The sequence below is a fragment of the Panthera onca genome, chromosome D4 (genome assembly GCF_046562875.1).
Source record: "Panthera onca isolate mPanOnc1 chromosome D4, mPanOnc1 haplotype 2, whole genome shotgun sequence".
Classification (NCBI taxonomy): Eukaryota; Metazoa; Chordata; class Mammalia; order Carnivora; family Felidae; genus Panthera; species Panthera onca.
Genome location: NC_138351.1, coordinates 66,321,118 through 66,335,568, shown reverse-complemented (window position 1 = coordinate 66,335,568; position 14,451 = coordinate 66,321,118). Strand labels below are relative to the sequence as shown.

The 14,451-nt window shown below is 36.1% G+C and overlaps 1 protein-coding gene and 1 long non-coding RNA gene across 4 annotated transcripts in view; one reads left to right on the top strand and one right to left on the bottom strand.

Moving 5' to 3' along the window:
- Nucleotides 1-8,811: 8,811 nt before the first annotated feature.
- LOC132663128 (uncharacterized) lies at nt 8,812-12,622 on the bottom strand. The gene is made up of 2 exons (XM_060609142.2): nt 12,586-12,622; nt 8,812-11,159 (listed from the first exon to the last, which is right to left on the bottom strand). The coding sequence occupies exon 2, from the start codon at nt 11,153-11,155 to the stop codon at nt 8,981-8,983; it is 2,175 nt and encodes a 724-aa protein (XP_060465125.2). The 5' UTR covers nt 11,156-11,159; nt 12,586-12,622; the 3' UTR covers nt 8,812-8,980.
- A 73-nt stretch (nt 12,623-12,695) lies between these two features.
- The window catches only part of LOC132663129 (uncharacterized), a 36,426-nt gene continuing 34,670 nt past the window's right edge, over nt 12,696-14,451 (top strand). The window contains exons 1-2 of one of the 3 annotated variants that reach the window (XR_013551579.1): nt 12,696-12,896; nt 13,722-13,784. This is a non-coding gene — a long non-coding RNA (uncharacterized LOC132663129). Of the gene's footprint in view, nt 12,897-13,542; nt 13,785-14,451 lie in introns of those variants that run through there. The other 2 variants (XR_013551580.1, XR_009602924.2) reach the window with 2 other exon arrangements.

Here is a 14,451-nt window from a genome sequence, read left to right as displayed (position 1 = left end):
TTAACAGGAGACAGTACGGTGTGATGGTTAAGAGCATGGACATTGGCTTCATACTGTTTGGAGTGAGAGCCAGCTCTCCCACTATTATCTGTATAACCTTGGGCAAGTACCTTAAGTCCTCTGTGCCTCAGTTTTTTTTATCTGTAAAATAAGGATTGTAATAATATAACTTTCTCAAAGAGTTCTTTGTACAATTAAAAAAGGTAACACAAACAATAGGTTTAGCATAGTTCTTGGCACACAGTAAGCACCACACTAGTGTTAGCCACCACCACCACCATCAGTCATCATTATTATTATCATCATCACCATTAAAAGAGCTTAGATCATGCTGGAAAGAATTAGTCCATTTCCTACTGATTGAACAAGTGGTGTAGGAATTGTTAAATCTAAACAGCCCTGTGTTCAGCCCTGTGTTCGATCAAACTCTATGATCATCTACTTTTTAAAATCACAAATAATTTAGCTTTCCTGCTTTAGTTTCCACATTATGTAGTATAGGTTAAAAGAAAGACCTCATCAGTGAGTTGAGGATTAAACCAGCTAATATTTATGAAGGCTTCTGAAACTGTCCCCAGCACATTGTACGTACTCAATAATTGATAGTTTTCTCCTCTGCCTTTCTGTTCCCTTTTTGGTAGCCTGACCCTCCTGATTGTCTCCTACTTCCTGATTACTCATGCTCTAAACCCCAGTGATGCTCATCACATCACAATTGCCCATTTGCCTTCCTCTATTCTCTGCCTCTTCAATTCTTGTGTCCACACCAACCTGTGTCATTTCATATGCCAAGTTTTTAACAACAATAATGATAATAAATATTAGCAAACAGCAAATAGATATAAGTTTTATATTTATATGGCATTATTTCCAGGTATTGTTTCAAGCACCTTACAAAAATTGACTCCTCATAACAACCCTTTGAACTAGGTACTATTATCCTCATTTATATATGATGAAGTTGAGGAACAGATGTTTTAAATAACTTGCCCAAGTTCACACAGCTCGTAAGTATAGAACAAGGATTTGAATCCAGACAGCCTGACCCTGGAGTCTATGCTTTTTGCCATGATGCTATAGTGCCTCCTAAAATGATTTCAAAATCATTTCATTTTGTTAAATCAATGTGCTCTAGTTAAATTTGTGTTTCCTAAAGCTTTCTTTGATCAGAGTTTGAGACTAATGGAGTTCATAAACATATTCTACCAATGCATTTCTGCCTGTGAATTTACATTCATGTATGTTCCCTGTATAGAATGGTCCATCTGCTTGTTATACATGTAATGTTAAAGTCACATAGTCTCTCTCTCTGTGTGTCTCCCTCTCTCTTTTAACAGTTTGGGTAAAATCATAATTTCCAGATGGAGTTCAGCCCTACAACTGTTATTTTCAAGAAATGTTTCTCGAACTAATATACATATTAATCACTGAGGATAATATTAAAATGCAGATTCAGATTCAAGTTGGAGGCTGAGACTCTGAATTTCTATCAAGTAACAAGTGTCATTTTTTAAAGTTTATTTTGCAAGAGAGAGAGAGCACAAGTAGGGGAGGGGCAGAGAGAGAGAGAGGGAGAGAGGGAAAATCTCAAGCAGGCTCCATGCTGTCACAGCAGAGTCCAATGCAGGGCTCAATCTCACGAATCATGAGCCAAAACCGAGTTGTACACTTAACTGATTGAGCCACCCAGGTGCCCTGAAAGTGTCATTTTAATACAGTACATAGAGAATTTCATATTAATACACAATGATTACATAAGGGCATCCTTTAGAGTCTCCTTGGTTGGGCACAGTTGACTTTTAGGTTTAATAGAGAAAAGTGATTAGAATAGATCACACTGGACTTCATGGTAGGGATCCTTTTTGAGTCACTGTTTCCTCAAGATGGCTCTTACAACCAATGACCTACTTAAATAAAACTTTGTTTTGTACCCTTTATCATTAATTAATTCATTTAGCACTCATTAAGTACCCATTACGTGCCATGCTGCTTCTTTTCTTGAAGAAGGTCTCTTTCTTGGGTCAGGGGAAGGGGGTGGGGTGGACCCAGACATGCATGATAAAAAGTCAAAATAAGTATTTTTGATGTTCCAATAGAAGTTTGTATGGGGATACAAAGGAAATTGTTCATTTGTAATAGCTTGATATTTGGGAAAATAATCAAGTTAGGCTTCAAAGAATTATCCCTTGAATGGATTCTAGAAAGTAAGTATTGTCTAAGAAAACAGTGAAACAAAGAATATTCTAAGCTAAGAACTCATGAAGAAGACAGTGGCTTGGCCTAACTGCCGAACCAGCATTCTACTGGTATCATTGTATCTTGGGACTTTGGATCACATTTGAAAAAGAAAAAGCAAAGAACATGATGCAGTAGACAGTAGAAATTGAGAAAGCATTAAATAGTGAAGCAGGGGAGAAATTGATGATTGCCTTGCTTCAGCAATTAGGCTGTTGCGTCTGTTCTTTGCTTGTTTTAACATCCAAGCACTATATTTCTGCTGAAGCATAGCACCTTATTCTTCTGAGTTCTCAATAAGTAAGTATATATGCAGAATCCTTATATTTCAAAATGTTTTTGTCTAGTAGTTGGTATATAAAAGTAACATTTATAATATATTTGCTTGTTCTGAAACCTAACATAAAAAATATGCCTGCCAACTCCCTAAACAGTGTTATAGTTGCACATTACTAAAACTGTTGAAGCTACCTGTGTTCAGATGCTTTATACAATAATAAATGATATATCAATGAAATAAATCTGCACATGGCAGCATTTCTAACCAGTGTCCTAAAATTTTACTTTGGGTCACTTAAACAATGTGATAAAATTTGTTGTATTTCTCTGTATAATATTAGTAGCTCACTTTGAAATGACTGTTTAACTTAAATCCAAAAATCAAGATTAATAGGTTAGAAATGGAAAGAAATCTAGGAAACCCTCTAGCTGAATGTTGTAGGTCCAAATTATAATCCAGTAAACAATTTACAATCCACCATGGACCACAATAATGTGACAAAGAAGGCTAGGTGAATGTGAAAGAGGAGTCCAGTCAAAACCACTGACAATAAAGAAGTAAGAAAAAGTTTCAGATGTATTGCAGTGACATCATTGTATGGAACATCAGATCAGTGATTCAAAAAGCGATTGAATCAGTATCATTTAACTAAAGTTGGAAACCGAATTGCAGAGAAGTTAACTAACTTATCCAAGATCACACAGCTCAATAGTACCAGACCAATTATAGGAAAAATGTGTATTGAACACCTATTATATGCAAGACACTGGAATAAGTGTTGTGAAAGGAGTGCATTTGTATAAGGCAGGGAGGTTACCATCTATTTTATTGCTAAGAGATGATGTATGTAGATATAAGGATGTGTATATATGTCCTTGTGCATAATATGTATGTATGTGTTTGTGTGTTTTGTCTTTTAGGACAGAAAGATATAGGAATGGGTTGAGGCCAGATGGTAAAGGGTATGCAAAAGTAAAGAATTTGGACTTTATCCTCTCTGAAATACGGAACCCCTGAAGAATTTTAGGCAGGAAAATTAAACAAATAAATTTGTATATTAGAATAACTGTAGCAGTGTGGATGATGATCTAGAGAGACAGCGTGCACAGAAGCAGGGAAACCAGTTAGGAAGTTATACTAATGGTTCCAGTGAGCACAGATGAAAAAGTCTTTCCTAAGCAGTTGCTGTGATGCTTGATCAATATACATTAATTAAAATATGCATAATGGAAAGATATAAGCGTTAACCCATTTTTTTTAAATATTCACACCTGACAGTGACTCTCAAGTATCTTCAGACACCTCATTTCTCCTTACCTGCTTCTCATTAGATAGATGAAATGTACCTAAAGAAGTGTCAGACCAAAGAACATTAGAGTCAAGGACAGAGATGAAAACTGGCCCTGGGCTTCAGAGATTCAACTGACCCACATGCTATAGAAGACACCGTGTGAACTGAAGCATGTGTATTGAAAATCATTCACCTGCCTTCTCCTTGCTGGCTGAGATGAACCCCATTAGCATCAAAAGGACAATTCAGGGTGAACTTGGAAAAGAGGAATTGCCTTTTATCCTTATAAATAAGTAAAGTGAACCCTTAATGCCTCACTCTGCACGATTATATTGGTATTCTGGATTTTGAATGAAAAAGTGCACTCAGTAGCAGAGAGGAGTAGGGATTAAGGGTCATAGGTACATTTGAGTTAGATTTGAAAGGCTCAGTCAAGCATGACAGGCTATATAAACACAAAGCATGGGCAGTTAAACCTATAGTTTGGTTCTCAGCTCTGTTGCTTGTTATGATAAAACTTTGAAACTTTTTTCTTCACTGAAAACATAGGCATAATTAAACCAAATTTATTCACTTGTTGTAAAGGTAAAATAACAGTGTTTGTGAATGTGTTCACCAAAGTGTGAAAGACAGGTGATAACTGAAAAAGACCACAACAACAAAAAAGTAAACAAGGTAAACTTGGTTTTAAGATCAGTAACTCTGAAGGTAAGGCCATCTGGGTTTCAATCCAGACTGAAGCACTTACTGGATTTGTGTCCTCCAGCAAGTAGCATCAGTAAACCTCAGTTTCCTTCATCCATAAAATGAAGATACAAATAATACCTGATAGAGTTTATGTATGTGTCATAAATAGTAAACTCTCAATATTAATTACTATTACTGTATTATCATGATTTTTTTTTCTTTTTCCCCATTCAAGAAAAGATGTTGCACATTTTATAAGTATGATGTTTTGGGTTCATTAGCACATTTTTGTGACTCCTTAATTAATCTTGGAATCTTTGAGTCAAATGGGAATTTATAAAACATTCAATCAGATTTCCCACATTTTTGGGATCCAGCCAAGCATGAACACTTCTAAGGACGAGAGCTCCTTCCCTCCATTGGCCTCTTGAGCTACCATATGTCCATCCTGATAGGAACCATATGACCCCTCTAATAGGACAGGCTTTCTTTCATTAAAAAATATCACTTTCCTATATCTTCCTCCTTAAAGCCAAATTCATTTTCTAAATAATCCAAAGAAATATACTTTCCTAGAGAATATATATTCATGTATTTGATAACCATTTTGGTTTTCCCTACCTGGAGAAATTCTCTACATCTTTGATCGCAGCCTAGTCATTAGCTCATAAGCACACTTTTGACCACAATGACAATTTTATTTTCCTTTATAAACTGTTACTAAGTTGTAGTGACTTTAAACCACTGCAATTGATTTCCTGTTACTAATTTCAGGACTTTATGTATATTTCCCATGAGTTTTTACCATGAAAGGTTTAGCTCATTGTTTATAGTGTACTGCTCACTTGATGTAAGTGTGTTTATTTTTTTTTAAGTTTTATTTTTTTTAATGTTTATTTATTTATTTTTTTAATATATGAAATTTACTGTCAAATTGGTTTCCATACAACACCCAGTGCTCATCCCAAAAGGTGCCCTCCTCAATACCCATCACCCACCCTCCCCTCCCTCCCACCCCTCATCAACCCTCAGTTTGTTCTCAGTTTTTAAGAGTCTCTTATGCTTTGGCTCTCTCCCACTCTAACCTCTTTTTTTTTTTTTTCCTTCCCCTCCCCCATGGGTTTCTGTTAAGTTTCTCAAGATCCACATAAGAGTGAAACCATATGGTATCTGTCTTTCTCTGTATGGCTTATTTCACTTAGCATCACACTCTCCAGTTCCATCCACGTTGCTACAAAAGGCCATATTTCATTTTTTCTCATTGCCACGTAGTATTCCATTGTGTATATAGACCACAATTTCTTTATCCATTCATCAGTTGATGGACATTTAGGCTCTTTCCATAATTTGGCTATTGTTGAGAGTGCTGCTATAAACATTGGGGTACAAGTGCCCCTATGCATCAGTACTCCTGTATCCCTTGGATAAATTCCTAGCAGCGCTATTGCTGGGTCATAGGGTAGGTCTATTTTTAATTTTCTGAGGAACCTCCACACTGTTTTCCAGAGAGGCTGCACCAATTTGCATTCCCACCAACAGTGCAAGAGGGTTCCCGTTTCTCCACATCCTCTCCAGCATCTATAGTCTCCTGATTTCTTCATTTTGGCCACTCTGACTGGCGTGAGGTGATATCTGTATGCTGAAAACTATAGAAAGCTTATGAAGGAAATTGAAGAAGATATAAAGAAATGGAAAGACATTCCCTGCTCATGGATTGGAAGAATAAATATTGTCAAAATGTCAATACTACCCAAAGCTATCTACACATTCAATGCAATCCCAATCAAAATTGCACCAGCATTCTTCTCGAAACTAGAACAAGCAATCCTAAAATTCATATGGAACCACAAAAGGCCCCGAATAGCCAAAGTAATTTTGAAGAAGAAGACCAAGGCAGGAGCCATCACAATCCCAGACTTTAGCCTCTACTACAAAGCTGTCATCATCAAGACAGCATGGTATTGGCACAAAAACAGACACATAGACCAATGGAATAGAATAGAAACCCCAGAACTAGACCCACAAACGTATGGCCAACTCATCTTTGACAAAGCAGGAAAGAACATCCAATGGAAAAAAGACAGTCTCTTTAACAAATGGTGCTGGGAGAACTGGACAGCAACATGCAGAAGGTTGAAACTAGACCACTTTCTCACACCATTCACAAAAATAAACTCCAAATGGATAAAGGACCTGAATGTGAGACAGGAAACCATCAAAACCTTAGAGGAGAAAGGAGGAAAAGACCTCTCTGACCTCAGCCATAGCAATCTCTTACTCGATGAAAGTGTGTTTAAAAAAAAAAAAAAAAGAGGGGCGCTTGGGTGGCTCAGGGGGTTGAGAGTCTGACTCTTGATTTCTGTTCAGGTCATGGTCCCAGGGTCATGGGATCAAACCCCACATTGGGCTCTGTGCTGAGACTAGAGCCTACTTGAGATTCTCTCTCTCTCTCTCTCTCTCTCTTTCTCTCTCTCTCTTTCTCTCTCTTTCTCTCTCCCTTCCTCCCTCCCTTCCTCCCTCCCTTCCTCCCTCCTTCCCACGCTTCTCTTCTCACTCACACTTGCTCTCTCTCTCCCTCTCTCAATACATAGATATAGATATAGATATAGGGTGTGTATATATGCATGTGTGTGTATATATATGTTACATGTATGTGTGTGTATATATATGCACATATATATTATATATAATTATGTATAGTTATATATAAATATGAATATATATAAATATATATAAATTTTAAATATATATATAAATTTTGAATGTACTGGAACACATTTATATCCATTAAACAGGTTTTCTAAGATTTCTGCAAGAACATCTCGATTATTTTTAAAGGGGAGTTATTAACACAAAATGTTATTTTTTTAATTTGAAGTTTGAGTCCTGTGCTACATTTAGGTGCTTTATAACTACTGTGGACCCAGAGAAGCCAGAGTTCATTCCTGTTTACAACTTGGGATCAGCCTCACTTCTCACCGTCTCAGAATTTCCCAGTTACACTGGAGGGAGAGTGCTGGAAATTTTTATCTCTCTACTTTGTTTTCAAGTTGCTCATTTTTCTTCTTTTTTTTAAAATTAAAGTATAGTTGACACACAATGTTACATTAGTTTTTTTTACGTTGCTCATTTTTCTTGATAGCATTTGCCAACATATTAACCTGAGAAACTGCTACTTATTTTTCAAAACAGTATTTACATATTACTTCTCCAGGAAGCCTACAGAAATCTCCCCGAGGGAATCGTTGCTCCCTGACTATTCTCTCCCAGACTGCCATTTGTCACTTCCCCATGAATTGCTTGATTGCAAGTAACTGGAACTCTCTATTTAATAAGATAGGCAGAGAGGAAATGTATTGATTCACAAAACCTAAAGAGGGTCAAAAATAAAATCATGTGAAGAACCAGAGTTCAACTCAAGTTCTAGAAGATCCAGTTCCTGACTCCAAGACTCTCTCCTAATGACTTGTCTTGTTTTCCTTTGTTAGCTTTCTACTCTTAGTTCAAACTGGTTTTCTTCACAAATTGAGAAATATAGCTCTTAATAGCCATCCAAGCTTTAAAGCTTTTACTATCTGCCACTGGGAGGGGAGAAGAATAACTCTCTTCATCAGAAGCAGTTGAAAAATCTCACGGGAGTACTATGACTTGACCACCACTGGACTCATCAATTGTGTGGCCAGAGGGGCAAAAATACTATGATTAGCTTGGCTTTGGTATAGTTACCATTACTGGACCAGTTTACAATGGGTAGGGAATCAGCTACCTAAACATATGGCAGCCTTTATTGAAGATAATGAAGGCACAGTTTTCAGGGTAGGAAAATAGGAAGGTAGTGCCAAGTATCCCAAAGATGTTTATTGTTTTCTATTTATTTGTAGCTGTTTTTACAACTAGATGGTGAGATTCTTGAAGGCAATGACTATGTCTTAAGATAGTGACCATTTCTCCTTATTTTCTATGAATTGCAAAATGCATTAGGTTTGGAATATGTATATATATATATATATATATATATATATATATATGTATATATATTTTAAGTTATATATATGTATATGTAACACTTAAAATATATATACATATATATTTCTTTAAAAATGAAAAAAAATATAGGTATCTTTAAAAAATAACACTTGTGTTTGGTAATACTTAACATGCATACCTTGTGTTAAGTAATATATACTCCTATCATTAGTATAGTCTTTGTGGTGTTTGCAGCTTTTGGCAGATAATCTTCATAGTTAAATCTGGAAACTAAAATATAAGCTAAATATTTTAAGAATTCAGTTCATGAGAAAAAAAGACTGAAATAATATTTAGATATATGGCCAATTTAATAATATGCATTTGTCTCTATAGAAAGCCTTAAATTTAATTCAGCAGGCTTTTAGTTCCGGTTACAAAGTGATGGGAAGAATCTTTTCCAGATTATATTCATATTTTCAAAGATTCTTGGTGGCTAGTTGAATAGACTGATTTGCCTTTCAAAACAATTTGCACCCATCTGTTTCTAATACTTTGTCTCCTTTACGTTCATTCATGGCCAGGTGACATTTCTGAAGGCTTGAATTCTTTTTCTTTTGGATTGGCTTCCTGCAAGAAGGTGCACACTCAGAAAGACTACTCCTTTGCCTTATATCATTCAGATCCCTCACTTCACTGACTTCCTTTGTGGTTCTTATATCTGGACACTGGCATTTGTTTTTTCTGTGTGTAACTGCTCTAGTTTTGCCAGCTCTAGGAAATGCAGTTTTTTGCTTCATCTCTTGTTTACTTGGAGACCTGTGTTTCTCAATCTGTAGGCATATGAAACTGTTACAGGGGCTTTCAGCTTCAGAAGTACTCTCACATTTAGAAGAACACTTGGGTCTCTTCCCAGCAGTTGAAGGAAATTTCACATGTTGAACTGTGGTTGAAGATGGTCTCCCATAGTTTGATTCATAACTATGCACATTCTTCACTTTTGAGCACACACAGCATATATTTTGAGTGAAGCATTCACTTCTGTTACTTCCTTTCAGAGAGGGATTACTTGATTCTCTGCTTAAAGATCTCTTTGTAAGCCCAACACACCAAGATTTGGATCTGTGAGTATTGGACTGTGATTGTCTTTGGACTCTTCTACTGAAATGTGAACCAGCTTCTTTAAATTGGGAGGACTGTTTGCCCTTCAACCTCTTCTTTTTGAAAGATCTCAGCTTCCTACTGTTTCTCTTAGAAGAAAGGGCAGTTTCTGAAATGCAACTCCAAGAGGGGTCCCTCTTTCTAGATTTGTAACTTAACAAGGATCTTTCTCTCGGCAATCTTCTTTGAAAAATCTTTGGTGGTGAATCTGAGTGTTTATTCTTTTCTGCTTCTTTTTCCTGGAAATGGATCTGCTGGTCCGGGCTCAAAATCCTTCCTTCTTTTAGACTGCACTGACATGACTGCCCCTGATTAAAAATTTCCAGGGAACTGAAGGTATGTGCAGTTGTGTCACTCTTTCCCAGATCCTGGACATTACCAGAAATCAACTTTATCCCTTCCATTTTCCTCTCTTGAACTTTTTTTTTGCAATTCAGTAAGCCTGGGCCCATTTCCCTTGGTGTAGGGCAATCCAAGATTATATTGTTAGTAGAAGTTGTACCTTTGTGATCACCTGATTCTGGTTTGTCTTCAACCCAAGCATGGGTTTTGCTTGTTGTTTTTTGATGGAGTAATGGGATTTCCAATTTCTTCAAGGAAGAGTTACCATTTGGAAACTGTCTCAAGCCTGACAGAGGCTTCTGCTCATTATTCCATTGGCCCCGGGTGTTTCTATGTTGAGATGCCAGTAGAGCCTGATCCTTAGACAAAGGCAAAACAGAAGCTGATGCTATGGACTTCTTATTTACCCTTGGTGAAACAGAAGGACATTGATAGATGGCTCGTTGGTCATAGGTCTCCATGTTATAAGGTGAATGAACAAAACTGATAAACTCATGCAGGAAATGGTGGGTGTGTTGTTGTAGATAAGGTTCCAGGAGATGAATGAAGGACTCACTGTCCAGATCATATTCTGTCATGTGTTGGAGAATGGTGGTTAGAATATTCTTCACTGTATAGCCATAGTCTCCATAAACAGCTGTTAATTCCCGTTTCAGCCAGGGGACCAGTCGGTGTAGACAACCAGGGTTTCTCTTGAAATAATTAGCTGATAAGTGCTTTTCAAGTCTGTGGCCTTGGACATGTGTCACCCAAATTCCAGAATAATACAAAGCTCTTCTGAACTTCATTACCACTTGATCTCTAAAGTGGCCTACGGACATGGAGTTTGGCTGGAACTTCCCGCTATCCCCAAACTCCCTCAGTAAATCTTGGACAGTCAATTCTCTGAATGGTCTGATTTTCCTTGTAATGCCCTCAGGGTTCAGACCGAGATGATTGCTTTGAGAAGACTCCACATAGCTTTCCTCCTCCAAGGGAAGAAACCCTGAGTCTTTGGTGTCATTCTCTGGCCTGGTGCAAAAACACTGAGAAGCAAAGCAATGCACACCAGAACAAAACACGGATTTTTTTCTTGATCTTGGGTAAAAAGAGTCATTACTACTCTTGCTGAAACAGGGATTCCAATCAGACTCATTTTGAGTACTCTCCAAGCAGTTAGGACAATCACAGTCAGATGAGAAATCAAATGGCATTGTCCTGAAAAGATTATATTTCAGTTGTATATGAGAAAAATTGGTTCAAATCAATTCCTCATTTGGCATGAAAAATGCCTATTAAAAATATTTCTGTAATATGGTTTGTCTCTCCATGGAATAAATTCTAGAACAAGGTTAAGGAACAAACTATTCCTTGAAATTAGTAATAATATGCTCAATAAAACCCAACATGGAAAGGCAATGAGGATTAAGGCACACTGACTTTTTCTTTCTCACTCAAATTAATTGTTGCATGCTGAAAAGCAAGTTGGAAATAAATATCAAAACTTAAGTATTATATTTTTTAGTGGCAATTATAACTAGAGATTTAATCTAGATATACAATCTGCAAATATATACATGTTGACCAATAACAAAAATAAAAATAACATAAATATTCATTAATAGGAACGTTGTTAAATAAATACTGTTTTATCCATAGTATTATGTAGCCATTTAAAAAAGTTAAACTCATAAGTACTAATATGAGAATATGGCTGAATCTATTGTTAAATGAAAATGTTTATGTAGAAGTATTTTAGACTTCTATAAAATCTTAGAGAGTAATCATTTCTGGCAGTACTATGAAACTTGAAAAACTGTCTCACTAAGAATAATAAAATAATGTAAGCCATTAATTGTAAATATAGATGACCATAAATATATCTAAGTTGATATATCTAATATATAATTATAAATACACCTAAGTTGAGGAAATTAGTAAAATTCTGAGAGGCAAAATAAATAAATAAAAATAGGAATCCAGAGAGGGAAGTGAGTTTTGACCCCACGTACGTACCCATGGTGTCCTTGAGTTTCAATTCTGGTGGTTGAAACTGAGAGCTACAGATGACAGAAGACTAAGAATGGATTCTGTCCAAAGGTGAATGTCTAATAGGAAGCCTCTGCATAAATCTGTCTACATTCTTACTGAGAAGGTGAGTTAGAAAAAAAAAAAAAAAGAGTACCCCCATGAGAGTCAGCAGGAAATTTTAGCTGATATTTTATAATAAGAAATAATTAAGTATGTCTGCAGACTAAATTCAAACAATAAGTTTTCCTACAAACCTCAAAGAGATGATTTATTTTGAAGATGGTAGTGATGCCAAGCAACTGGCAGAGGAAAACACACATTCTCCCTGTAGGAGTACAACTTACATGTCTCATGACAAATTTCCCCTAAATGAGTTCACAACCAAAAATCACTAAAAACCAAGAAATAAGCCATTTAAGCATGAATCGACAGAAATAACAGGGAGCAAATTTGGCTCCTAAGAGAATCAGAAAATGAGTACACAAGGTGTGCATAACTCTCATCCTTTCTCATGAGGCTTCAAGCTATGCTTTCCAAATATAATGCTTTCACTAAGTCTTCATTGATCTTGAAAAGCAAAAATAGCAGAAATTACATTATTTAGCAGATTTACCTCCTGGAGGATCTGGAGGTGTCCACACTCACTGAACCTTAGCTGCTGTTTTGTTTGCCTTAGAGACAGAATTTAGAACACTAGGCAAATTCTGCTGTGGACTGGGGAGAGACAGCTCCAAATTTTCCATAGAGATTGGCATCTTATATTTCCCAGAAATGTCCCAAGTGAAATTAAGATGAAAGCCCTGAATAAGATAGGTCTCAGATCCATGACTTAGAGATTGCCAAGAAATCTTTAATTTTCTAATATATTTTCTAATCAGAGCCAACACTGAAATGAGTGGTCTGACTCAGAAGAGAGCAGGAGCAGTAAGTGGAATATAGGTTTTCTTAATGAATAAATTCTTCAAAAGAATAGATACCTGTCTTATATTAATATTTAGATTTAAATTATTTAGTCAGAAAGTGGTCCCTTTCCCTTTAAATGCAAGATGCAAATAAATTATTAGCATGTTTGCAATGTGATTAACCAACCTTTTAGTTGTTTGTGTACAAAATTTTGGGACCAAAATTATAAAAATGTATTATTAGGGGGGAACCTTTAATTCGTAAATACTAACTACCAGTTAATACAGGCAACACAACTGGAAGGTCACTCAAAAAATTTTTTTTTCTTCTCTCAGATATAGGATAAAAACAATTTAGCTCTTGAGACATCTGAGGGGCTTAATGAGCTACTTTGTGTTAGTGCTTGATACCTAATAGCAGTTCAACAGAACCCTCATTTTAGTGTTATTTTGAGTAGATTTCATTACATATTCCCAAGACAGTATCTCACCTTTTTAAAACATGTTTTCTGTGATTTTTTAATCCAAAATAAATACCATTTCTGATACTCTGATAAGTATAGGGCAATAAAGAACCCTATAGCCTCATAATCCTCGTATCTATGTCAGAATTATCTAGATGAAAGAACACTACATACGAGTTCTTGTTCTATTACTGTGGACAAGTTCACATATGTTCCCTGAGTCTTTATTTGTCTATAAAAGTCTTTACTTGTCTATAAAATAAGGTTTATAGAAAGACTCAAGTGAAATAACAGATGTGAAAAGTACTTTGTAAAATATAACACTTATTAGTAACAAAATTTCCTCAAAAGATAATCTCATCTATACATCATGCTTTGCACAGTAAAAGAAGAAAATAATAATCTGTTGAAAGGAAGAGAGAAGAACTAAATGAAGCATAAGAGGGGTAAGGGAAGAAGGAAGACCATAATAGAGAGTCATTCAAGTTTCTTTTTTGATGTTTATATTTTAATCTATCTCTCCATTATTCTGCCATCAATGTCTCCCTTTCCTTTTCTTCTTATTTTTACCTCCTCAGTTCCTAAATACATACTGAGAATTCTCAAACAGCTTGGAAAGGAAGATTGTTGGGAAAGGGATACATTGGCATCTATAGTGAGAGTATTTTAGATTTAGAAAGATATTAAATTGACAATGGTAGGATAATGCTGTTGGGGAGGAAAATTTTTATTTTACCCTTTAAGCTTCTTCTGGCCAGTCTAAGAATTAAATTGACATCAAACATTAACAAAAGAAAATCAAATTTAATAATGTACATACAGGGGATCCACATAAACATGAGAGATTCCAAAAACAGGTAAGATGAGGTATATATATTATTCTGGACTCAGGAATAGGGGTAGGAGTCTGGGGCTTCAAAATGAAGGAATGCAATTCACAGAAAGAATGTAAGGAATAACTGTGGGGGTAAACAAATGTTTGCTGGGCCATCCAGAAACAATGGGACATAGTGAGGACCTTGGCCAAAATGGGCCTTGCTAGGTTCCTCCCTGTCTACCATAACTAGTTCACATTATACTATAGTTATCCCTGGTGATAGCTCCCCACCTGGA

What these genes read in the sequence shown, in the direction of transcription:
- LOC132663128 (XM_060609142.2), bottom strand. Translation starts at nt 11,155, where the DNA reads ATGCCATTTGATTTCTCATCTGACTGTGATTGTCCTAACTGCTTGGAG.